Genomic DNA, 27,055 nt, shown 5'->3' with positions numbered 1-27,055 from the left:
AGTGGAGAGACCTCAAGATGGGAAGTCACCAATCCTGGGCTCTAATCCTGACTCTTCCCCCTGCCTGCTGTAGGACCTTTGGCACCTCCCTGTAAAAATGCCACCGATCGACGGAGTCCAACCCGATTTGCTTGTATCCACCCCAGCGCTTAGTAAAGTGCCTGGCACAAAGTAAGCGCTTAACAAATACAATCGTTACTATTATTAGAGAAGCATCGCGGCTCAGTGGAAAGAGCACGGGCTTGGGAGTCAGAGGTTGTGGGTTCTAATCCCGCCTCCTCCACTTATCAACTGGGTGACTGTGGGCAAGTCACTTCACTTCTCTGGGCCTCAGCTACTTCATCTGTCAAATGGGGATGAAGACTGCGAGCCGCACGTGGGACAACCCGATTGCCTTGTATCTCCCCCAGTGCTTAGAACGGTGCTTGGCACCATAGTAAGTGCTCAACAGTTACTAACAGATCATTATTATTTCTATTATTATTATTCTCTGGGCCTCAGTGACCTCATCTGTCAAATGGGGATGAAGACCGTGAGCCCCACGTGGGACAACCCGATGACCCTGTGTCAACCCCGGTGGTCAGAACAGTGCTTGGCCCATAGTAAGTGCTTTTCTTCTTCTTCTTCTGACTTCATCTGTCAGATGGGGCTGAAGACCGTGAGCCCCACGTGGGACAACCTGATCGCCTTGCACCTCCCCCAGTGCTTAGAACAGGGCTCGGCACATAGTAAGCGCTGTCCATTCCAAGCGCTTCGTCCAGTGCTCTGCACATAGTAAGCGCCCAGTAAATGGAAGGAAGGAAGGGAGGAAGGAAGGGAGGGAGGAAGGGAGGGAGGGAAGGAGGGAGGAAGGGAGGGAGGAAGGGAGGGAGGAAGGAAGGAAGGAAGGAAGGAAGGAAGGAAGGAAGGAAGGAAGGAAGGAAGGAAGGAAGGAAGGAAGGAAGGAAGGAAGGAAGGAAGGAAGGAAGGAAGGAAGGAAGGAAGGAAGAAAGGAAGGGAGGAAGGGAGGGAGGGAGGGAGGGAGGAAGGAAGGAAGGAAGGAAGGAAGGAAGGAAGGAAGGAAGGAAGGAAGGAAGGAAGGAAGGAAGGAAGGAAGGAAGGAAGGGAGGAAGAAAGGGAGGGAGGGAGGGAGGAAGGAAGGAAGGAAGGAAGGAAGGAAGGAAGGAAGGAAGGAAGGAAGGAAGGAAGGAAGGAAGGAAGGAAGGAAGGAAGGAAGGAAGGAAGGAAGGAAGGAAGGAAGGAAGGAAGGAAGGAAGGAAGGAAGGAAGGAAGGCCCCACTACCGTGATGATGGTTATGATGCCGATGAGCATTGTGCAGGCGGCTGTCGGAGCGCGCCCGCCCCCGCGCCCGACCGCCCCCGCCCACCCGCAGCTAAGCCCCACCCACTAGACACCAAACCCCTCCCACTAACCGCTAAGCCCCGCCCACTAGCGTCCAAGCCCCGCCCTCTGATTACTGAGCCCCTCCCCCCGAGCGCTAAATCCCGCCCCTGGGCGCAAAGCCCCGCCCCATCCCCCAAGCCCCGCCCTCGGATAGCTAAGCCCCGCCCACCGGCCCCGCCCCCGAGCCCCGCCCCGTGAGCGCTAATCCCCGCCCACTCGCCTCTAATCCCCGCCGCTGAGCGCTAAGCCCCGCCCCCTGGGGGGGCTAAACCCCGCCCCCTGAGGCAAAGCCCCGCTCACTAGCCCCGAAGCCTCGCCCGTTAGCATTCAACCCCCCTGATGGCTAAGCCACGCCCACTAGCCCATAAGCCCCGCCCCCTGGACGCAAAGCCACGCCCCTAGAGTTAAGCCCCGCCCCCTCGGGCGGTGATTGGCCGGGGCTCCCTCCCTCCCTCCCTCCCTCCCTCCTTCTCCCCTCCCTCCCTCCTGCCGGCGGAGCTCGGTTGCCCCGGCGACGGCGCCTTGTTGCGGTGTGTGCGGGTGGGGCGGCCGTTAGGAGGCTCCGGCAGCGCGGCCGGGGCTCGGGGGGCTCCGGGGGGCTCCGGGGGGCTCCGGGGGGCTCCGCCTGCCGCCCCTTCCTCCCTGCCTTCCTGCCTTCCTCCCTGCCTTCCTGCCTGCCTCCCTGCCTTCCTGCCTGCCTCCCTGCCTTCCTGCCTGCCTCCCTGCCTTCCTGCCTTCCTCCCTGCCTCCCTCCCTCTCTCCCTCCCTCCCTCCCGCAGAGCCCCTGCCCCTGCACCGTGCGCCCTGCGCCCTGCAGCCGCCCGTCGTCCGGACCCGCGGTGAGCCCCGCCCACCGTAGCCAGACTGACGATGCTGCTCCTTGAGCCGAGCGCCGGGGGGGACCCGAGCTCACCCGCTTGTCCCACGCGGGGCTCACGGGCTCCGTCCCCCTCTTTGCACTTGGCCCAAGCGAAGTGACCGGGCCAAGGTCACACGGCAGGCAAGTGGCGGAGTCGGGATTTAGAACCCGGGACCTCTGCCTCCCAAGCCCCTGCTCTTTCCCCCGAGCCGGGGGACGGACGAGAGGGAGGGAGGGAGGGAGGGAGGGCGGCACGATGCTAATGATGGCCTCGGCGCAGCGCTCACTATGTGCCGAACTCTGTTCTAAGCGCCGGGGTGGATGCGAGGCGGTCGGGTCGTCCCGCGTGGGGCTCCCGCTCTTCAGCCCCATTTGACGGATGAGGGAACCGAGGCCCGGAGAACTAAAGCGAGCCGCCCGAAGTCACAGAGCCGACGGGCGGAGGAGCGGGATTAGAACCCGTGACCGCCGACTCCCGAGCCCGGGCTTCCTCCACTGTGCCGCGCTGGGGGCTGAGCGCTGGGGGAGATGCGAGTTCATCGGGTCTAGACGGCAAGCCCGTTGTGGACGGGGAGAATAAGAAATAAGGATAATAATTACGGTATTCGTTAAGCGCATCCTAGATGCCGAGCGCTGTTCTCGGCGCTGGGGTGGATCCAAGGTGATCAGGTTGTCCCACGCGGGGCTCACAGTCTTCATCCCCGTTTTTACAGATGTCGGAACTGCGGCCCGGAGAAGAAGAATAAAAATGTTGGTATTTGTTAAGCGCTTACTATGGGCAGAGCCCCGTCCTAAGCGCCGGGGGAGACACAAGGGAAGCAGGTTGTCCCAGGCGGGGCTCGCGGCCTTCATCCCCATTTTACAGATGAGGTCACCGAGGCCCAGAGAAGTGAAGTGACTCGCCCCCAGTCACCCAGCTGACGAGGGGCAGAGCCGGGAGTCGAACCCCTGACCTCTGACTCCAAAGCCCGGGCCCTTTCCACTGAGCCACGCTGCTTTCGGAGGAGTCAGGCGACTTGCCCAAGTCACACAACGGACGTGTGGCGGAGGGAGGATTAGAACCCAGGTCCTCTGACTCCCAAGCCCCAGCTGTTGCCACTAGGCCGTGCTGCTTCTCTTCTACTGAACCCCTCCTTATGCACCTCCCCTCTCCCCCTTCCTTTCACACCTCCCTTCTTTTGCACCTCTCCCCTCTTCCCTTTTTCCCACCGGGTGCCCGGGTGGCCCTTATTATAATGGTACTTGTTGAGCGCTTACTAGGTGCCGAGCGCCGTTCTGAGCCCTGGGGTAGATTCATTCATTCAAAAGTATTTATTGAGCGCTTACTATGTGCGGAACGCCGTACTAAGCGCTTGGAATGGACAAATCGGTAACAGAGACGGTCACTGCCCTTTGACGGGCTTAGTCTAATCGGGGGAGACGGACAGACAAAAACAATAGGAATAAATAGAATCGAGGGGATGAACATCTCATTAAAACAATAGCAAAGAAATAGAATCGAGGTGAGGTACATCTCATTAATAAAATAAACAGGGTGATGAAAATATATACGGTTGAGCGGACGAGTACGGTGCCGAGGGGAGGGGAAGGGAGAGGGGGAGGAGCAGAGGGAAAGGGGGGAGGAGAGGGCTTAGCTGAGGGGAGGTGAAGCGGGGTAGAGAGGGAGCAGCGGGAGCAGAGGGAAAAGGGGAGCTCAGTCTGGGAAGGCCTCTCGGAGGAGGTGAGCTTTAAGTAGGATTTTGAAGAGGGGAAGAGAATCAGTTCGGCGGAGGTGAGGAGGGAGGGCGTTCCGGGACCGCGGGAGCACGTGGCCCGGGGGTCGACGGCGGGAGAGGCGAGAACGGGGGACGGTGAGGAGGTGGGCGGTGGAAAGAGAGAAGGGAGGAGAGGTAGGAGGGGGCAAGGGGATGGAGAGCCTCGAAGCCTAGAGTGAGGAGTTTTTGTTTCGCGCGAAGGTCGATAGGCAACCACTGGAGGTGTTTAAGAAGGGGAGTGACGGGCCCAGAGCGTCTCTCCGGGAAGGTGAGCCGGGCGGCGGAGTGAAGAATGGACTGGAGCGGGGAGAGAGAGGAGGAAGGGAGATCAGAGAGCAGGCTGACACGGTAATCCGGCCGGGATCTCACGAGAGCCCGTAACAGTAAGGTAGCCGTTTGGGTGGAGAGGAAAGGGCGGATCTCGGCGATATTATAAAGGTGAGACCGGCAGGTTTCGGTGACGGGTCGGATGCGTGGGGTGAACGAGAGAGCCGAGTCAAAGATGACACCGAGGTCGCGGGCCCGAGAGACGGGAAGGACGGTCGTGCCGTCCACGGTGATAGGGAAGTCGGGGAGAGGACCGGGCTTGGGAGGGAAGATGAGGAGCTCAGTTTAGCTCAGGTTGAGTTTTTGGTGGTGGGCAGATGCGAGTTAATCGGGTTGGATTCAGTCACTGCCCCACGGGGGGCACGCACTCTTATCTCTGTTTTACAGATGAGGTGACTGAGGCCCAGAGAAGTGAAGGGACTTGTCCAAAGTCACCCGGCCGACCTGCGGCGAAGCCGGAATTAGAACGCAGGTCCTTCTGACTCCCAGGCCCCTGCTCTATCCACTAAGCCACTACCGCGTCCCACCCGATCAGCTCGAGACTCTCCCGGCACTTAGTTCCGTCCTATTTCATCTCTCCCCGCCGCGCCGAGCCCGAATCTTTCACACCAACCCCATCACCCCAATCCAGGCTGCCTACCGATATTGCCGTACTATTTATCGCTACTGTTTTTGTCCGTCCGTCTCCCCCGATTAGACCGGGAGCCCGTCGGCGGGCAGGGACCGTCTCTCTCGGTTGCCGATTTGTCCATTCCAAGCGCTTAGTACAGTGCTCTGCACGTAGTAGGCGCTCAATAAATACTACGGAATGAATGAATACAGAGCTCCACGCACAACGAGCACGCAGCCGATGCGATTGAGTGAACGAACGAATGAACGGACCCTGGGGTTGTGGTCGCTCATTTGCGAGGGCGGTTGTGTGGACGACCCAGTGCTAATCTCTGGGCCTGCTTTCCTCCCCACAGGTCTTGGCCATGAGGAACACGAGCAAAGAATTCCCTGGACCCCAAAACCGCTATGCCCCTTGTGGTAAGGAGGGTCCGCGGGAGGCTCTTGAGGGGTCTTAGGTGGCCATAATAATAATAATAATGATAACAATCTTGGTGTTGGTTAAGCGCTCACTTAGTGCAGAGCACTGTTCTAAGCGCCGGGGGAGATACAGGGTAATCAGGTTGGCCCACGTGAGGCTCACGGTTAATCCCCATTTTACAGGTGAGGCAACTGAGGCCCACAGTCACACAGCTGAGAGGTGGCGGAGCCGGGATTCGAACCCATGACCTCTGACTCCCAAGCCCGTCCTCCTTCCGCTTAGCCGCGCTGCTTCTCTAATAATGTTGGTATTTTGTTAAGCGCTTACTATGTGCCGAGCACCGTTCTAAGCGCAGGGGGAGATGCGGGGTGATGAGGTTGGCCCGCGTGGGGCTCGCAGTCTTCGTCCCCCGTTATACAGATGAGGTAACTGAGGCAAAGAGAAGCTAAGTGACATGCCCACCGTCACACAGCCGACAAGTGGCAGAGCTGGGATTCGAACCCGTGACCTTTGACTCCCCAGCCCGGGCTCTTTCCACTGAGCCACGCTGGCTTCTTGCCAAGTGTCAAACACTCTTCTAAGCTAAACACTGGATTAGCTACAAGTTAATTAGGCAGGGCACAGACCCTGTCCCACATGGGGCTCACGCTCTAAGTAGGAGGGAGAACCGGTATCCCCCATTTTACAGTTGAGGAAACCGAGGCATAGAGAAGTTAAGTGACTTGCCTGAGGTCACCCAGCACGCAACTGCCAGAGCCGGGATTAGAACCCAAGTCCTTCTGACTCCAAAGCCTGTGCTGTCTCCTCCGCGCTGCTGTGTTGACCGTAGAATCCCAAATTTGCCACCCTGATAAGGGAAAACCACCTTAACCTCCTGATACGGTTTTGCTCAGTGTCGGGCCGGAGGGAAGAACGTTCTCTCATTTTCATTTATTAAGAGTGTATAGAAGAATCTACTGATCACCTCCCATATGTAGAGCACGGTCCTGGCTGTCTCGGGAGGGTCTGATAAAACTAGAGGACGTGATCCTCACTCTCAAGGAGTTTACAGTTGAGGGAGCAAGGCATTCCTATGTTGTGGGAGAAAAAGAAGTCTGTAAATGATAAACAAAAGTATGCAAAAATGAAATAAATGGAGTAAGTGACTGGATAAACTATAGCCCTCACTTTTGCATTGACTTTTCCTTGATTAAAAAAACAACATAGTGTATTGCCCTAGTGGGAATTGAACTCAGAACTCTCCCAGATTGTTAATTCCCTTGTGGACAAGGACTGTCCTCATTTTTTTTTTTTTTGGTATATTCCCCAAGTGCTTAGGTGCTCAAAGAGTATCAGAAATAAATACAAATGAAGGCTGGGCAAAGAGAGGAAACCACCCCCTACGGGCGGAACAAGCTGTTTGAGCTTCTCCCCGTTGCCAAGCCCCAGGTTCGCTGTGAAACCCAACTCTTGCCAGCCCCACACTTTCATTCTGCTTATTTCCCACTCCAGTCCTCTCCTTCCAGTCTCCTGACCTGATCTAGTTTCCCTGGCGTGGAATGGGGCATCGGTTAAAGACCGCGTGCGGAGCACCCTTTCCCCAGTTTGATTTGTATTTTTGGGGTGGGGGGTTTAGTTCAGAGCTACCTGGATTGGAGAAGACTCGGTATTAACTTTCACCCCTCTATATCGTAACTGGGGACCGTAACACAATCTCTGTTAGTCGGCATTTGTGTGTGTGTATGTGGCTCTTGGGGTTGGAGGATGAGTTGTATAATCTTCCTCCCACTCCAAAAGGCATAGTAATGGAGATTTGTTTAGCAATGTTTGGAGGAAAGAAGTGTTTAGTCAGGGAAGACCTCTTGGAGGAGAGGAGCTTTTAATAAGACTTCCACTCCCACCCACAGCATTAATATGTATATAAATATATATATATATATATTATGCTCTGTTGCTTCCCCCTACTTGTAATTTATTTTGATGCCCGTCTCCCCACCTAGATTTTGAACTCCCCAAAGGAATGGATCATGTTCACAATTCCATCGTGCTTAGTACATACAGTGTTGTGCCCAAAGAAGGTGTCCAAAAGTGTCTAATAAGTTGTTAACACTGTAAGTAGTAATGATAATGTTAGTATTTGTTAAGCGCTTACTATGTGCAGAGCACTGTTCTGAGCGCTGGGGTAGATCCAGGGTAATCAGGTTGTCCCACGTGAGGCTCACAGTCTTCATCCCCGTTTTACAGATGAGGTCACTGAGGCCCAGAGAAGTGAAGTGACTTGCCCACAGTCACACAGCTGACAAGTGGCAGATCCGGGAGTCGAACTCATGACCTCTGACTCCGAAGCCCAGGCTCTTTCCACTGAGCCACGCTGCTTCCCCTAATGATAGTGATGGTATTTTTTAAGCGCTTACTATGTGCCAAGCACCGTTCTAAGTGCTATAGCAATTAATCAATTCACCGTTAACAAAGATCTACCGGATTTGTAAAGCTGTGATATCGTCATCACTCTAGACTGGTATTACCATCTTCCACTGAAACGACCGGAAAAGACTTCAGACGTCGCTCTTCCTCCAGCTTCCCAGATCCCGGGCTTGAGCGACCTCGGAGAACCTCACCCTGAGATTGCATTTCGCAGCCGACGGAAATGGATAAAAGACACGGACTCAGACTACGTCAAGCTGGCGAAACAAGGAGGCAGGCCCGGTGAACAAATTCAGTATATTTGATTTTGAAGTTCTGGTGTGGTGGACTTATGGAAACATTATATTTAAAGGGGGCAAAGAACCCGGGTGTTCTTCGGGTTTTAGTTTTTGTTCTTAAATGGTATTCGATGAGCCCTTACTGTGTGCTAGGCCCGTTAAGCAAGCCCTGGAATAGATAGAAGATAATCAGGTTGGACACAGTTCCTGGCCCACACACGGCTCACAGTCTTAATCCTCATTTTACAGATGAAGTAACTGAGAGGTGAAGTGATTCGCCCAAGGTCACACGGCAGACGTGGTAGAGCTGGGATTAGAACCCGGGTCCTCCGACTCCCCGGCCCGTGCTCTTTCCTGTATCCTCCCCAGCGCTTAGAACGGTGCTTTGCACATAGTAAGCGCTTAACGAATGCCACCATCGTCATCATCACTAGGTCACGTTGCTTCTCATGAGTGGAAAGGCCCTTTTTGGAGACCAAAATTGGCTTACAGATTTTAGGGTTCTGCTCTCTGCGTTTGATCTATTTATGCCATCAGTAAGACTGTGCTTGCATTTCGGCATTTTGGCACTCTTAAAGAATATTAAATGTTTCCGCCTCACTTGAAGCAAACTTTCAAATGGAAATAACTCTAGTTGATTATTTGTAAAATGAATCTCTCTAACCACTGCAATCCTCCAGATAAACTTGCCAGTTGCTTCCTTTCATCTTCTCTGACTTCCAGAGTGGAAGTCCACATCAAGGAAGACCTAGTGGGTAATTTCAGGTTTTTTAGGGTTATTTGTGACTTACTGTTATTATAACATTTGGTAGGTTCTTACTATGTGTCAAGCACTGTTCTAAGCCTTGGGGCAGAAGCAGGTTCAGCAGGTCGGGCCCAGTTCCTGTCCCACGTGGGATTCACGGGTACTGTGAGAGCAGCTATTGAGTCCCCCATTTACAGAAGAGGAAACGGAGCCACAGGGAGGTTAAGTATCTTGCTCAAGGTACACAGCAGGCAACTGACAGAGCCGGAATTAGAACCCAGACCTTTTGACTCCCGGCAGCGTGGCTCGGTGGAAAGAGTAGTCAGAGGTCATGGGTTCGAATCCCAGCTCCGCCACTTGTCAGCTGTGTGACTGTGGGCAATTCTTGTCTGTCCGTCTCCCCCGATTAGACTGTAAGCCCGTCAGACGGCAGGGACCGTCTCTATCTGTTGCCGACTTGTTCATTCCAAGCGCTTAGTACAGTGCTCTGCACATAGTAAGCGCTCAATAAATACTATTGAATGAATGAATGAAAGTGACTTAACTTCTCTGTGCCTCAGTTACCTCATCTGTAAAATGGGGATGAAGACTGTGAGCCTCACGTGAGACAATCTGATTACCTTGTGTCTACCCCAGCGCTTAGAACAGTAAGCGCTTAACAAATACCAACATTATTATCATTATTATTTCCTCTAGGCAACGCTGCTCCAGTTGTCCCAGCTTTCCCCGTTCCCCATTACTTCAAATTCAAGAATATTCCTTGTAAATTAAGAAATTAAAAGTTGAGAAAAGCAAAATATTTGAGCCTACTCCAGGAGCTTTTGTTAAGAATTTTTTAAAATGGTATTTGTTAAGCGCTCACTATGTGCCAAGCACTGTCCTAAATGCTGGGAAGATACAGGGTGATGAGGTTGGACACAGTGTCTGACCCATATGGGGCTCACAGTCTTAATTCCCATTTTACAGATGAGGTAACTGAGGCACGGAGAAGCGAAGTGACTTGCCCAAGGTCACACGGCAGACAAGGGGCAGAGCGGGACTAGAACCCAAGTCCCTCTGGCTCCCAGGCCCATACTCTAACCGCTAGGCCACACTGATTTTTAGCAAGAGACAGCCCGATATTCTTTAATCCCGGCTCTGCCACTTGTCAACTGTGTGACTGTGGGCAAGTCCCTTAACTTCTCTGTGCCTCAGTTCCCTCATCTGTAAAATGGGGATCAACTGTGAGTCTCACGTGGGACAACCTGATTACCCTGTATCTCCCCCAGTGCTTAGAAGAGTGCTCTGCACATAATAAGCGCTTAACAAATACCAACGTTATTATTATTATTATTTAGCTACGGGCTGGGTGATACAACAGTGATTTCTGAGTCAGAAGGAAATGCCCGCTGTGGTTTAACCTTTGTTGTTTACCAGTGAAGCAGCGTGCAAAAACCCTCTTGCTTTTTCATTTAATGAGAACACTCCAAAGAGCCCATGAGGAGGTGGGGGAGGAAGGGAGGGCCCAGGGAAACATGAGAAGAAAGTAATCGAATAGGAGAAAGAGTAGGGGGTAAGTTAATGAGGCACTGGATGTCTTGCAGTGGAATGTCACTGTAAATCTAGAGACGTTGGAAAGTAGATGTCAAAATTTGTTTGCAGAAACAGCGACGGGAAAAGTGATTAGTTAACTAAATTATTCAGAACACTGACATTAATAGTTTTTCTGACCCGGAACCTCGCGACTTAGGTGTCTTGCCTCCCGAATTCAGTCTTTCCCGAAAGTTCTCCCAGTTCTTCCTCTACGATATTTGTTGGATTCTCCCCTTCCTCTCTACCCTGTGGCCACCCCCGGGGTTCAAACCTTTGTGCCCTCCCGGCTGAATTACTGTAATTTCTCCATTTTTAACTTTTAAGATCTATTGAAACATACGACTCCTGGAACAAGAAAAGACTCTCCAGTGGCGTATTCAGTACCCGACTGGTACATCCACCACAGCAAACCAACAACAGTCGATCAAACCCACTACACAGTACCTGACTGGTATACTCACCACAGCAAACCATCAGCGGCCGATCAGAGAGAGTAAGTGTGCTTCGGGCTTGATGAGAGTAATAATAATAGTAATTATTGTATCTGTTAAATGCTCACTATGTGCCGAGCGCTGTTTCAAGCACCGGGGTAGGTAGAGGGTAATCAGGTTGTCCCGCGTGGGGCTCACGCTTTTAATCCTCATATTATAGATGAGGGAACTGAGGCCCAGAGAAGTGAAGTTATTTGCCCAAGGTCACTCGGCAGACAAGCGGCGGAGCTGCGATTCGAACCCACGTCCTCTGACTCCCAAGCCCGCTCTCTTTCCCCTAAGCCACGCTCCTTCTCTACATCCTGCTTGTGCACATTGGGTTTTGCTTCTTGTAATTTGTTGGTTTTGTTTTTTTAACTTTCTGGCCCTGTCAGCCGGGGAGGTATTTTTTATATATGCTTAAAAATAAATATATACATATATATTTATATATTATATATCAGAGATGATATATAGAGATGTTACTTGGCACGGCCTGCAAAATGCAAGTTATCCCAAGGCTTCCAGATTGTCAGCGCCAGCCTTGAGTGAGACAGCTGAGGCCAGTGGAATCCTCAGTCGGTCAATCGTATTTACTGAGCGCTTACTGGGCGCAGAGCACTGTACTGAGCTCTTGGGAGAGTACACTGTAATAATAAGCAGACACATTTCCCGCCCACGACGAGCTGACATTCTAGAGGGACAATCTTCAATTACACTTTTCCTTAGTGAAACAGAAGCCAGCATTAAAGGTCTAGAAGGGGAGGCGATTTGTAGATCTGAAGAGACCAGTCTGCCGTGGTCCAGAAGAAACCCCCTCGAGTCTGTGCCCCAGACTCCGTGCCCTGGAGACAGTTGACCGCCCCTTCCTATCCAAGTCCTGGCCCTGGCTCTCCTCTTATGTCTCCGTTAGGACTTCCTCAAAATTCCACTTCCAGGCTGGGGAAAGTTTCTTTTTTGACAGGGCCCCTACAGCTCATCAGCTTGATTTTTCAGGAGTAAATTCCCGGGCCTGGAGATTAAGGAAAGGGAAAAATGGAAGGACAGTGACATGCTAGCTGGGGAGGAGGAGACACGATTGTATTTCTCTTCCCAGGAAGACCTAGGTGACGTTGGGGAAAAGGGAGGAAGAGGGAAAGAGAGACTTTGCAGTTAACCGGAAGTTTTGTAAGTTATTTCTGTCAAATCTCTTTCCACAGAATTCCCCTTTCCTCCATGCCAGATTATATGATTCATGAAGAATTTAACCCCAATCAAGCTAATGGGATTTATGAATCCAAAAGGGGGCCTTTTGATTTTGATATGAAAACATTTTGGCAGAGGGAAGCTGAGGAAAATGACAAAGAGAAAAAAACGGTAAAGTATTAAAAGCTACTGTGACCTCAGATCACAAATACTGTCATTTCTCTTGTGCATTTTAGGTAGACCCCGATGGCAGAATCAGGGGATGTTCCTCTGATCACGCACATCTAGGTAAAATGTGGTGGTGTGGGAAACAGTTGAAAATCTGCATCTGGAAGTGGTCCCCATCCAAGTCTCCCTTAGCGCTGGGTTTACGTGGCTCAGTGGAAGGAACCCGGGCTTGGGAGTCAGAGGTCATGGGTTCGAATCCCACCTCTGTCACTTGTCAGCTGTGTGACTGTGGGCAAGTCACTTAACTTCTCTGTGCCTCGGTTATCTCATCTGTAAAATGGGGATTAAGACTGTGAGCCTCACGTGGGACAACCCGATTACGCTGAATCTACCCCAGCGCTTAGAACAGTGCTCTGCACATAGTAAGCGCTTAACAAATGCCAACATTAATGTAACCCCTGCAGTTTAGGGGAAGTGGCTGCTTGTGTGCTTTTCCTTTAGGGAGAGCAACTGCCTTTAGAAATCTTGAGCAGAAACTTTGTATTCACACACGTCGCCCAGCCAATTCAGGCCCCCACCTCCTCTCACTCCTGAATTACCCAGATAGTTTTGAGTAGATGGGCATGTTCGGCTTGAAAAGCCTAAAGTAATTTTTAGGTGACAACTATCCAGGTAATTTGTCTGTATAGTCCCGTGTTTGGCTAGCAGTTTGCCACCCCTCTTAAGAGCTGGGTATGGCGCTTGACATACAGTAAGCACTTGAGAAATACCACGATTATTAAAGGAAATACCTCCAGGAATCTCAGATAGTTTTCCTGGTGATGTAAATAGTACTGATTCCTTCCTTTTCGTTGATAGTGTTTGGGAATGCTTTCCTGGAGAGGTCTTTGTTTTGATGCTGATATGCGTGAGTGAACCTTCCCCTTGAGCAGCGCCAGAGATGACCCATTTGTCTGCCCTGGTTGATGCAGGCTCACCGGGGGTATCTTGCCGCGATGATATTGCAACTGGCCCCCAAGCATCGAATCCAAATGCATCCAACGGGACCTCACCATTGCCTTTAAACCCCTCGATCACCTTGCCCCCTCCTATCCCACCTCACTACTCTTCTACTACAATCCAGCCCTCACGCTTCGCTCCCCTAATGCTAACCTCCTCACTGTACCTCGATCTCATCTATCTCGCCTCCAGGCCTCTCGTCCACATCCTGCCTTTGCCCTGGAAAGCCCTCCCTCCTCACGTCTGCCAGACAATGACTCTCCCCCGCTTCAAACCCTTATTGAAGGCGCATCTCCTCCAAGAGGCCTTCCCTGACTAAGCCTTCTTTTCCTCTTCTCCCACTCCCTTCTGCATGGCCCTGATTTGCTCCCTTTTTATCATCCCTCTGCCCAAACCCAAAGCTCTTATGTACATATCTGTAATTTGTTTATATTAATGTCTGTCTCCCCCTCTAAAGCATGAGCTCACTGTGGGCAGCGAATGTGTCTGTTATGTTGTCATATTGTATTCTCCCAGTCACCAAGTACAGTGGTCTGCACACTGTAGGTGCTCAGTAAATACGACTGACTGACTGACTGACTTCTTCCAGGCTACTAGGGGACCATTAGCTGCTTCGCAGCACGTCAGAGCCCCTGGTTTGCTCCATGAATTTGCTCCAGGGCTCCCGTCAGATACGCTGGAAACTGGAGATGGTTTTGGGAGACCCCCTTTTGTTCAGGGGTCCCTGTTTGTTCAAAGTCCCTGGAACCCCAGAGGGTTCTCAGATTTCCCCCACCACCCTGTTGTGACCTGAAGCAGACTCTCCCGTCTCCAAGGCAGCAGCTCTAAAGCAACCTAACCACTAGACTTCCACATACTTCAGTGCCAGGACTCCCCACCATCAGTAAACTCACTGTCAGAGGCATGGGCTTCAGCAAAGAATTCTGGCATTGGGAAGGCTGATATCAGAAGTAGAAACTGTGCTTAAGCAACATCTATAGTAAAGTGGGGATGGAGGCAAAGAAGGAAGAGGAGGCCCTGAAAGAAGCGTGACCCGAATACATTCCCTCATGCAATACTCCTGGGTCTTTTTGTTTTTGTCTCTTTCTTAGAATCCTCAAGGGAATGATAAAGCAGCATTCAGAACAAAGATGGACTTGTTGGGGAACCTGTTTGTTTATGCCACTGAGTAATGTCATTGGCAGTACAATTCAATAGTATTTTTTGAGCGCTTACTATGTGCAGAGCACTGTACTAAGCACTTGGAATGTACAAATCAGTAACAGATAGAGACAGTCCCTGCCCTATGACGGGCTTAGAGTCTAATCGATCACACATTTGGGGGGTAAAGAAGTAGATTTAAACACTTTGCTTCCTTGAAATTTACAAGAGACATTAGAATCTCTGATTAATTCACCGTGAGTTGGCTTTTTTCCCCGAATTTTGAATGAAGAAGGGTTTTCTTTAATAAAGCCTACTTATTAATTCACACGATGTTACAATTCTTGGAATCGCTGGTAATACCTCTTTTACAGAAAACTGCAGAAAGCTGCAGAAAACTGCAGGAAGCTGCAGTAGGCTGCAGTAGAAATTTTAATATTATTTCTGCTCCTCATTTAGTACACGTTATAAATGTTTTCATTAAACTTGGAATGTGTGTTTTTTTTAATCTCAGCTGAAACTACCGGCCATTAACTCAAGGTATTCAAGAAGAATGGTCTCTTCTACTGCTGGAACCAAGAATAGTAATTCAGGAAGTAAGATTTCCTTTCCACCGATGTAAGTGATCTTAAGGTTAATTATATTTGAATTAACTTTGCAATAACGTCTCATTTCTAACCTTAGTAATTCATGAAGCAGAACCATTTTAGTGCCTCATAGTGTGAATTTTCCCAGCAGCTATTCCAGTGGTATTTAACGTGGTTGATACTGGGATGAATAACCTTTTCTTTGCCCGAAACCCTTCTTAATTTCTAAGTTGTTGCATGATTTCATTTACATTTTCAATGGGGAAGGGATTTTTTTTTTCACGCCATCCTAATTTGTTTTTCTTTCTCTACACATTGAGCTTTAAACCTTTACTAAGTGACCGAAAGCCTACCTTTAACATTGAACACGTTACTCCGCTGGAGAAACTCTGATTAAATCTTTCAAATTCTATTGTACTACTAAAGTTGCCAGGATGCCGACTGTTTATCAGAAACTTCTGTCGATGAATCAAAAGTGTCTGACCAATCGATTTCCATCCTGCTATTCTGTCTGAGAAGTGACAGAGAGGCAGAAACTTGATTTAGAAGGCCTAAGGACAGGCCTGCCAGATTGAACTCTTATTGGTTTCTGTAAATTAAGCAAGATTGCCTGGATGATGCTATTTGTAGCAACAGTTCACCCTGATATCAAATTTACGTTTAGCCATATGCAAACCCAGGAAGGGAAAATATTCTGAAAGTGTGCAAGTATTATATGTAAATCAAATGAAAAACAAAACCCAAAAGTCTTTTAAAATTTTTGGCGCTTTCATCCGGTTTTGAAACAAATTAATCACTGTTACTCGTGCTTTCTTTATCTTTGTAAGTTAACTTTTTTAGGCTTTGGACCTCAAGACTTTTATGTCCAACCACACTTGGTATTTATGTTACTTTTCCTAAACCAGTTTGAAAACTAGTGGTGAGATTTCTGACATTACTTCAGAACCAAGATGTGAACAGTCCAAGCAACTGTGCCCCAACTGTGGGTTGTTTCTGAACTGTGGATTGTGTCTGAATTGTGGATTGATTCCCAACTGTGGATTTGTGTCTGAAAGTGATGGTACAGAGGCCAGTGAGGAAGGCTGACCTATACAAGACCTCAGAGCACTCCACCCAGAACTTTAACTAATTTAGTTATTCCCTAAGAAGAAGCTGAGCAAAGGTGGTGGTTTAAATATATCGACACGAGAGAGTGAGGAGATAGAGAGGGGTCATAAAAAAGTGTGCATGGTAATGATAACGTTTTGCCTTAATCAAGCAATTATAAAGAGACTCTTTAAAGGCGTACATTTTCATTCATTCATTCAATAGTATTTATTGAGCGCTTACTACGAGCAGAGCACTGTACTAAGCGCTTGGAATGTACAAATCGGTAACAGATATGACTGTACTTACATACGGTACATATGACTGTGCTTACAAGTAAATAAAAAAAACCCTTTAAGCTATTTTGCAAATATTTTTGGATGGTTACTAGTATTAAAATGCTTCCAACTTTGCAATAATCTAAGAGACAAATGGCTTCATACGTAGAAAGAGAAAGGCGCAGTGAAGAAGCTACTGTCCAGGAAGAGTGAAAACTGTATTCTTATTTGTTCTTAAAGCCTTCCCCATTTGCTCATGGCACTGGTGCCAACATTTCACTCTTTATTTGGAGGATGAAAAGGGTCCCAGGGAGTTTAGATGGGATGGGGTCTGAAGGAGTCAGGTAGAAAGCCAACAGGCTAGAAAGCCACCATTTTGGGTCTTTTTCTGGCTTAATTGAAAAATGTCAGGCTGTCAGAGACCTGGGGTGAGTGAGGCTAGGAATGCAGCTCAAAAAACTGTAAAGAACAAGTGCCCCGTTGAACCAATAACGTTCACTCTCCCAAACCTCGTTGACCATTGTGGCTTGAGGAGGGCAAGCGGCTTTCCGGGGCAGTTCTACTTTGTTGACACTGCCTTTTCCCTTCCCTCCCTTCTCCAGTACCCGTAGTCTAAGAGTATGGGTTGGAGCTCAACACCAAAAACACAGTAAAGTATATTTAATGTTCATTTGGTTTAAGGGTTTTAGAAGACATATATAATCTAAACTGCTACATATTTTCTTTTCCAAAGAAGATTATTAATTAATCATATTTATTGAGCACTTTCTGCATGCAAAGCACTGTACTGAGCGCTTGGGAGAGTACACTATAACATCAGACACCTTCCCTGCCCACAGTGGGCTCACAGCCTAGAGAAGATGATTACTTTCACATCCTACTGCCGGTTTGTTATTGTAACTTTATGGCATTTGTCTTCCTCTCTCTGAGGCCCGGTCAAAGAACGAGTGAGCCGACAAACTTCAGTAAACTGATTAGCAATGGTTATGTAGATGGGGATAAAAGATCTCCGCAAACATCCAAAATTTCCGAGGTGACCAAAAGTTCTGAAGAATCTCAGAGTTCGGAAATTCCTGAAGACACTGAAAAATGTGAAGGTAAAGCAATTTCTGGAATGTGCTTTTCAAGAAGTCTTCTGTCGATTTAATGGATAGCGACTGTAATTTTCCATTCAAAGAGATCTTCTGTTAGAATGCACTTTAAACATTCCTATTTTAAAGGTTACTTAAAAGAGGTGACATTAAGTATGCCTCTTGTACATTTCAACTTAGAACAACTCATTTTCTTTGTTTTTTGGTTGGAAAGCTATCAGTTAGCTTTCAAAGGATACAGCTTCTAAGTTGGAACGGTGTGCTTGTTTTTCGTCGCCACTTCCCTCTCAAGCCCGAGATGATAGAGTGATTCTAAGATGATTTTACATGAAACGAAATTTAATTTCATTTTTTAGTAGTTTTGCAGAACCAATAAGCCCCAAAATGCCCCACTGGCCAGATTCCAACCGGTCAGAGGTGGGAAGATAAGGGCAATCTCATTCATTCAGGGAAAGTGATCTGCTTCTGCTGTTTCTCCTCCTTTTGGTGCTCCCCGTCTTATCTCTTTCATTATACATTAACACCCGTAGGTAGGGTGGCCACTCCTCTCGTTTTACACAGGAACAGCTGCCTTTCAGCTGCTCTGTCCCCTTTCCAGTACTGACAGGGTACAAACTGGCCTTCCTTCCCTTGGAAAAAGAACTTCGGTCCGGTCACGGTTCTGTCACAGAGATGCACGGGATCAGAAACGGCATCGAGGGTCATGGAGATCTGAGAAGGGAACAGACGGGCTCTCGTCCCGAGAAATGCACTGGGACCACACGATGCTTGTGCAACCTGCCGCATCACGTTATGCCGTGGGCCTGGTGTGAAACATGAGGCGTCACGTGTGGCTCCTTGTCTGGTATTCCCAAGGGCTGCCATCCTGCTTCTGGGAAAGAGTGGATGTCTGAGGGAAGAGAAGAGGTGAAGCGCTTCACCAATCTTTTTTTTTTTCCATTTAGAAACAATTATGATTAAAGTTTTTTTCTAAGAAACCCTATCAGCTAAAATCGGTCTTTGGAGTCATCTGTGAATTTTAGGGATTCTTGTCATTACTATTAGGGGTGCGTAGGTGTGGCTATAGTTTATGCGTATTTATTATCGCCGAACCCATTCGTATTTGCTAAATATGAGTTTATAAGCAGTGTGGGCTTTTCCAATATTATAATGATTTTTTTCTATATCTTAGAAATCGTTTTCTGGTACTTTGCAGTTTGAGGGATTAAAAGTTGGGAGTCTCATTATGCGATGCCATGTTTGTTTAAAATTCAGTAAACATCCGTGATCCGAGATTTGAATTTTGGGAGAGAATTCAAAAAGCAATTTTTGACTAATCCAGTTATTTATTACAGGAGTTAGTGTCCCAGTTAAAGCTACTCTTTGACATCACTTTCTTTAGAAGTTTTGATTTCTTAAACCCAACACTTTATATGAATGTGCTACTTTTTCACTTATCGCCATTCAACAGAAACAGGGCAATTTCTACGCTTTAAAATTGTTTGCACATTTTACCCAGTTCGATCAGATAATCCAAATGCACAAAACCTATCGATACCATGAAGGATAAACGTAATGTTACCTATAAATTTATTATAATATGACACTTTGCCATAGACGATAAGATGCCTTTAGGTGAATATATATATATTCATTTTTTTCCTTGCACAATATAATTCACCTTCTCTGACTTCATCTCAGCAAGTTCTCACGGTTTCTGGGGAGGCGAAAAAAAAACAACCAACCCACTCTCAAAGAGAAAGTCTTTACAAGGGGCAAGAAGGAGTGGTTTTTTTCCCACACCCACTTTCCTCCTCTTCCCCTTCTCTTCCTTTGTATCTCCTATAATAGCATGCATATGGGATTGCCTGACTATGATCTCCTCTCTAGACTGTGAACTCATTGTGGGCAGAGAAAGTGCCTATTTATTGTTATACTCTCCCCAGTGCTTGCACAGAATACTCAATAAATACAATTGAATGAATTGCCTGAATCCAAGGCAAATCATGGAGTTGCGGAGAGAGCACGGGCCCTGGGGAGTCAGAAGGTCATGTCTTCTAATCTGGACTCTGCCGCTTGTCTGCTGTATGACCTTGGGCAAGTCACCTCACTTCTCTGTGCCTTAGTTGTCTCATCTCTAAAATGGGGATGGAGACTGCGAGCCCCTCACGGGACAGGGACTGTGTCCAACTCTATTTGCTAGTATCCATCCCAGAACTTAGTACAGTGCCTGGCACAGAGTAAGCACTTAAAAAATACCTTTCCCATCATCATCTCTATAGATTGGGCTGACCAATGTGTCCTAACAAGTGGCCTAACTCAAGTGATGTTCTCAGGGTCACAGGCATCAAGTCCATGGGATTAGCCCTGAGAAGGCAAAGCCATTCACTCAGTCCCTTTGAAATAGGAGGGGGAGACTTCGCTAGCTGCTCTTGGATCTGGGAAGGAACCAGAATTGGAGCCAAAATGGCAGTTCTACTCTGATTCTCTGCTAGCGAGAGAAAGGGGATGATCTTGAGGTTGCCACTGCTGCTCTTTTCTTTTTGGCCTGCACCAGGGCTGGTTGGGTAAAGTTCCTCCTCTCACCCCAACTTCCACACCCTAAGAGGGGCAGTCATGTACCTTCTTGCTTCATCCCCACCTGAACCCCCCTGCCAGCCTGGGGATGGGCTTCAGGCAGGTTTGGGGGATGGACCTACATGTATATGTGAATATTAAATAAAAATTCCTCACCTTTTATTGGTAAATATATACGTTCCTATTTGGTCCTGTGACGGGACTGTAAACTGTATTGTGCTTTTCATCATGTTTAAAAATGGATTTATTGGTTGGGGGAAATCTTGGGTATGCATTAATGTACGCTATCTCCTATAAGAAACTGTTTTTCTTAGTGCTGTTTCACTTAACGCTATATTTTCTTGGAACCAATTAAGAACGCCGACCAGGGTTTCGTACATCATAGCAGACATAGGCAATTTGCCTATGTCCTTCTTAATTTCTTCTCCTTCTACTGGCTTTCCATTGCTGTCCACATCAAGCAAAGTCTCCGGGAACGCTCTCCTACTTCCTCCCCAGTTATGTCCAAAGTCCCCATAAAATCTCACCTAACAAGGCTTCCCTGATTAAATCCCAATGTCCAAAGACTTATCAAACCAACAGCCACCTTTAGCACTTAAATAATTATCTAAACTCTCCCTCAGCACCTCTTTATATATGAATATTCAGTTTTGTATTCATGTATTAATTTTGATTACTCTATTTGTAAATGCTTTTACTAGTCTTCCCCCAATAAAGTGTAAGCTGCTTGTGGACAGAGAACAGATCTCCCATTGATTGGTTGATTGATGCTTCTGTTGTTTTTTCCCCAGTGCTTAACGCACCGCATTGCACCCAGTGGGTGTTCCATAAATTCTTCATTTATGTGGCTTAGAGGAAAGAAAACAGGGAGTGAGATCAGAGACTTGGGTTCAAGCCCCAGTTCTGCCACTGACCTACTCTGTGACACAGGGCAAGTCACCAAGAAGCAGGATGGCATAATGGATAGAGCACGGGCCTGGGAGCTCTAATCCTGGCTCCGCCAGGTGTATGCTGTGTGACCTTGGACTTAACTTCTCTGCGCCTCAGGTACCTCATCTGTAAAATGGGTATTGAGATTGTGAGCCCCACATGGGACAAGGGGCTGTGTCCAACCCGATTTGCCTGCAGCCATCCCAGCGCTTAGTACAGTGCTTGGCATATAGTAAGTGGCAACAAATAGATAATGTCCTTGCCCATCGATGGGCTTACAGTCTAATCCTATTTATTGCTATTGTTTTTGTCTGTCTGTCTCCCCCAATTGGACTGTAAGCCCATCAAAGGGCAGGGACTGTCTCTATCTGTTGCCGATTTGTCCATTCCAAGCGCTTAGTATAGTGCTGTGCACATAGTAAGAGCTCAATAAATACTATTGAATGAATTGAATGAATGAATAAGTGCTTCACAAATACCGAAATCATTATTACTATTATTATTACTTAGCCTCTCTGGGCCTCAATTTCCTCATCTCTAAAATGAGACTACGATAGATTGTGAGGAGCAGTGTGGTCTAGTTGATAGCGAAGGCCTGGGTTCTAACTCGTCTGCTGTGTGACCTTGGACGAGTCACTTAACTTCTCTGTGCCTCAGATACCTCATCTGTAAAATGAGGATTAAGGCTGGGAGTCCCAATCGGGACGTGGACTTTGTCCAACCTGACTAGCTTGTACCTACCCCACTGCTTAGTACAGTGCCTGGCACATAGTAAGGCCCTAACAGATACCACGGAAGAAAAACCACAGTAAAATCAAGATTGTGAGCCCCATGAGGAATGGCCAGTATATCTTCCTGGTATCTGTCCCGGCACTTAGCGCCTCAAGCATTTCGTCTCCTCTTCTCTCCCTCTGGAAATCGGGCGGGACCCGGCCAGTCCCCACCAAAAGGAGGGTTAGTGTTGGACCAATTTAGACAAACACTGAACTTAGACTAGCCTCATATTTTCATTCCATGTATGGATCTACTTCCTGAAGTGTCTTGTTCCTAGAAACCATTGCTTTTTCCCTTCCCTATAAATGAACTAGGGTAAAGGTTTTTTTATGATTATCAAACCAAGATTAAATTTCTAAAATTAATTTACAAAATTTAGTGATTATAAAATTAAGTGATTTTAGTTTATTTAAAATTGAGAATGGACGAGTCACCTAATTTCTCTGTGCTTCAGTTATCTGTAAAATGGGGATTGAGATTGTGAACCCCAGGTAGGAGAACAACTTTGTTCAACCTAAGTTTGTGTCTACCCAGTATAGTACAGTGCCTGGCACGTAGTAAGTGCTTAACAAATACCATAAGAAAGATTCTCGGGTTTTTTGAACCACACCTCACTTTTTGAAGCATTTGATTCTGCATCAGGAGTCCTAAAGGATATTCCACGCTCTGGTGTCGACTCAGTAACTAAGTTGAGACGAATCATCTGTGTTTTTATGACGGTCATTGTTTCCCCTTTTAAATTTGTGAATTTTAAAATTAAGGGAATAGTGACGCTTGATCAATGCTCGGATGGTTTTATGTGTTGTTGTCGATGAAATGGTCCAACACCTGTAGGCTATACTTACTGTCCCAACAATTCAGCCTCTCAGTATTAAGGTACGGGAGTGAATAGGTGAGGGAAAGCAATTTTGACTTTCCATTTAGTTGACTGTATAATCTTATTATGACTTGCACCCCTTACTATGTTTGAAGAAAATACTCTCATTGGCCAGGTAATGAGACTGGATTCGTTAAAAATTACAGTAGCAGCGCAACTCAAGAATGAAGCGTGTTGAACTTGAATGGCGTTGTCTATTGGATATATTGGATGCATTTTCATGAGTTGTTTTACTGTTCGATCTGTTATCCACATTGCATAACCAACATGTTGTCCTTTCCCTGTTTTGTATTGCAGATTCCACTAGTCCAAGTGAGTACGCAGAGAAAATTTGAACTTAATGAGAAAAATATAAGTAAAAGATCTTAGATTGATGAAAACTTTTGGGTAAAGGGGGGATTCAATTCTTAATCAGGACCTGTGGTATTTCTTCAGCCATAGAACCATCTTTTAATCTTAGCATGTGTCTCCAGTCACAATTCTCTACCCAGTCCGAGAATGACTACAGTAAAGTAAAATTCTAAAAAAAACCCCTGAAATGCATTGTTAATCAACCAAGGAGTTCTAGAAATACGGTTTTGAGGGATAAGTGAAGTGATACTTGATTAGCCCTATTTTCATCAACTTGTTTAAGACATATTTTAGCAGAATGATTTTTTTATTCTCTTGCAAGATAAAAGAAAGTTTAATCTTCATTTTTATGTATCAAATATATTTTACAATTGTGGGTGAAAGATAATTTAGGAGGATTAGAGAGGGAAGGAGAAATCACTTTATAACCTAGATGTTCCGGTTGTATTTCTATGTTGTGTGTATCCTTTTAAATATGACGTTCTGAGTAGTGATCGTGTTTGTAGAGCAATTTACTTAGCACTGGGGAAGAACTCTCAGGTAGGAATTAGGCATGGTTTCTGTCCCTCGGGAGGCTCATAATAAAAAAAATTAAAAAGGGGAAGAGTGGATAGGCGACAGACCCATAGGGAGAGATGAAACAAAGCACTAGGAAAGCATAAAGACAAAAGCCAAGACCATTAAGGTCCTGTAGCTAGAGGAGCAGAATTTCAGGCTCCTCGTGGTTCAGAGTCCAGTCACAGCTGTGGCCACCATGACCGCTCCAGCAGCCGCCGCCACATGATTTGTTCTGTGGAGGTGGCGCCAGGCTGCTTTTCTCTGTTCTCCCGGGTCGGGGGGCCGGGCAGGTGGAGATGGAGACTCTTCGATGATGTAGAGGAGAAGAGTCCTGGGATCCTGGGGAAGCTGCTATGGTGGTGGAGCGGGGCGGGGAGCTGTCGTCAGGTACCCAAGCGAATACTTTATTTACTTGTTAACTGACCTACCGAGATTTTTGAGGATGCCTTTATTTTTTGTACCATATAATTGTAAGCCATGATAGCTTTGCCTCAGGGGAGAAGAGGAGGAGTAAAAACACGAGAAGAGAACAACATAGGAAGGAGTGGGGAGTTAATTCATTAAAACTGGCATGGACTAGGGAAAGAAGAGCAGAAGGGTGAGATGATAGGCGGTGTAGATTGAGGGGCGTTAATTTCTTAACACTGGCAAGGGCCGGGAGAAGAGGATCTGAAGTATGGGAATGTAATACTTCAGTGGCAGGGAGTTCATTCATGGAATGCCTCTTGTCACAGACCACATATTTGTTGGATTTAGAACTTCTTGCAACCATCTATTAAATATGGTGATCTCCAATTGAGGCTTATTTGCCTATAGCAACCATAGCCATGTAACTACTAAAATCAAAACAATGGACCCCAGTGGAAATATAGAATTGTGTGTTTGGAGACCATTCATTCAGTTGTATCTATTGAGTGCTTACTGTGTGCAAAACACTGTGCTCTGCACTTAGCACTGTACTAAGACCAGTAATCTTCAAATCTTTGTTGCGATTTAGGGGCAATCTCCAAGTGGAAACATAAGAAAATATGGCGTCCCTCCCCTTAAAAGCATTTAAAATGCCTGGTTAGCAGTTTTAACTTTCTGTTTCTCTTATGAATAAATTAAAAATTATTGTCATGTTTTGCAGGTAAAGCCGTGTCTCAGTCAGGATCAACACCGTCGGAGCTCAAATAAAACCTGCAGCTACTAAACACGATAAGCTGTAGGGAAAACGAAACAGAGCAAAAAAAAATAGCATTGCCTGTGAAACATCTCTGTAGGAGGACCTTGGTTACAATATGTTGATATAAGGGCTTTAAGAAAAGATAATCTGGTAGTGAGGTTTGACAATGTTGGCTTATGTAACAACGTAGATCAGGTGTGTATTCCCCTCCCCTGGCCCCCTTCCGCCATTAGTTATTATGAGATAACATAATAGGACAAACTAAATGTTTGCCCTTTGTTCCATTTGGTCAGCCAGCTGATTTTTCACTGATATCACTGACAGCAATTATTTCTTCCTTTGCTAAGTACGATAGGACTTCATCTGGTGTTTGTGTTTTATAACCACCGACGGCACATGGTTTTGAAAATGGAGGAGCGTTGCCTGAAAATCTACCAGATATTTTTGAAATATTCTACATGGTTCTTCATTTCTTTTAGAAATGATTTGGAACACCTATGAAAGTTCTCTCTTAAATATTTAATTTAATTATTAGAATATTGTTGGGTAAGTAAGCAAAGCATTTTTATTTCATATGCCCTTGAAGTTTCAAAGTAACAAGAAATGTAATCCAAGAATATTATAATGTTCACTTAAGAGAAATTAGGATTTCGTTGTTTATATATTTGAAGGTTTAGACTATGAAATATTTAGGCAAGAGAATCGCAATGCTTGCTTTAAGGAAAATAGTGCTTAATTAACATATGGTAATGTAGGTTCTGCCTTTCAGTAGAGTGACTTAAAAGTCAAGGTCATCACATCGACGGTTGTCACTCGTTTCATAAATTGCATGTACATAGTGGTCTATATAAAATGGCTACCATTATAAAAGGGGCTTGCACAATTAGTTTTTTGTTCATTAGGTTAAATTTGAAGAATTACAATATGCTTAATAGAAGATTTGTTTGATTGTTTCAAAATAAATTTACTGTGAACTATGTATCTGTTCGCCTGAAATAAAAATTTAAAAGCCCTTTTGAGCATTATTTATCCATTATGTAAAATGAACGTTGGTTGGTTGGGTTTTTGTATCCTAAGGGAAGCTCTCATCAAAAGTCAAAGTAGCTGAATCTACAGGTAGCGTTATAGCCTATTGGGAAAGGGAAAGTCCTGGGAGCCAGAGGACCAGGGTTCTAATCCCGGCTCTGCCGGTTACTTGCATGCTGTGGAACTATGGGCAAGTCACTTAACTTCTCGGTACCTCAGTTTCCATACCTATAAAATGAGGATGAAATCCCCAATCTCTCTCATCCTAAGACTGTGAACCTCACGTGGGAGAGGGACTCTTTTCTTCCTATCGGTCCAAGCGCTGTCCGGGAGGTAGGAGATAAATTCCATATACGTATGTGCAATCCCTAATGGGTTTGCAACTGGGGTGAGGTGCAGCAATTGGAAATGGAGCAAGATAATCTGCTGTTGTAGCCACAGCTGCCTCCACCCTCAACCCCAGTTGTCTCTGGAGCTCCCCCCCGAAGAGTTAGGGCTGCGAGCCCTGGATGAAGGAGGGTTCGCAGGCCCATGGCCGTGACATCTCAGGATCTCTGGCAGTGGCCACGATTACTGAGGCTACCTCTTTTCCGCTCTATCACCTCTGCAGAGTATTCCTCCCCTCCAGTGGGTTTGGTAAACAGCCCCTACGAGGGGGGTCTGTGGTGGTGGGGAGGGGAGGGTACCACAGTTGATTGACCCCACAAAAGAAGTATCACGGTTGAAAGATTTGAAATCCCTCCATTAGTGTTACAACTGCAGCATTCGTGAAACCGTTCAGTGACACATCATGGGTTCGTTGATCAGGTTATCGGGTGATCTTGCATGTGGTTGCTTTGATGGAAAATAGAAAAGCAAAAGACAATAGGTTGCTAAACCAGAAACTATCCTTTCTTTGACATATCATTCTCATTAGACATCGATATTGCTTTTATTACTAAACATTAATCAAACTGGACAATGTGCTGAGCGCCCTTCAAATTAGTTCTGAATGGTTTGCTTGCATCCCATCAGTATCGTGATAACGTCCAACCACGTGGATGAGCTTTTCATCTACATCCACAATCCACAGGGCCAGGAGTGGCAGGACTCACAGTGATGAAACTTGCCTTTTCTTGCTTTGGCTGTGATGATTAAGATTAAGAGGTGAGTCAATGATAAATTCCGAAATGCTTCAAGGAAAATTAGGGATTAGGGATAAAGCGTGCTTGCTTATGTAGAAGAAGAAGTAAGCCTGGAGAATGAAAAACAGAAAATCGATGCAGGTCTGGCTATGAGACAGATAACATTTTTCAACTGAATCTCAAACCGGGCGAAACATTAAGGGGGCTGTTCTGTTTCTTATGGCAATTCTTTCACCAGCTTGCCCATGGGGCTGTTCTAGCTCTGGCTCTTTAGGGAAATGCCTGGTAGGTTATTGCCATCAGGGCTGGAGATTTCTGACCGGAAAACCACTCAGAGC

At 46.8% G+C, this 27,055-nt stretch overlaps 1 protein-coding gene across 4 annotated transcripts; it reads left to right on the top strand.

Annotated features, from left to right (window-relative positions):
- Window positions 1–1,893: 1,893 nt before the first annotated feature.
- Window positions 1,894–25,579, top strand: C4H7orf57 (chromosome 4 C7orf57 homolog). Of its 4 annotated transcripts, none has more exons than XM_029063844.2 (9): window positions 1,894–1,914; window positions 5,290–5,353; window positions 7,848–8,039; window positions 10,677–10,845; window positions 12,022–12,178; window positions 14,829–14,932; window positions 17,196–17,362; window positions 22,791–22,805; window positions 24,532–25,579. In XM_029063844.2, exons 2-9 carry the CDS (start codon window positions 5,299–5,301, stop codon window positions 24,576–24,578), a joined length of 906 nt encoding a protein of 301 aa, XP_028919677.1. In that variant the 5' UTR covers window positions 1,894–1,914; window positions 5,290–5,298; the 3' UTR covers window positions 24,579–25,579. The 4 variants fall into 4 exon arrangements, with proteins under 4 accessions (XP_028919677.1, XP_028919676.1, XP_028919678.1 ...); XM_029063843.2 differs by lacking the exon at window positions 1,894–1,914 and adding an exon at window positions 2,143–2,223; XM_029063842.2 differs by lacking the exon at window positions 1,894–1,914 and adding an exon at window positions 2,239–2,384.
- Window positions 25,580–27,055: the final 1,476 nt, after the last annotated feature.

This window comes from Ornithorhynchus anatinus, chromosome 4, assembly GCF_004115215.2.
Source record: "Ornithorhynchus anatinus isolate Pmale09 chromosome 4, mOrnAna1.pri.v4, whole genome shotgun sequence".
Taxonomy (NCBI): domain Eukaryota; kingdom Metazoa; phylum Chordata; class Mammalia; order Monotremata; family Ornithorhynchidae; genus Ornithorhynchus; species Ornithorhynchus anatinus.
This window is presented reverse-complemented; position numbering and strand designations above follow the sequence as displayed.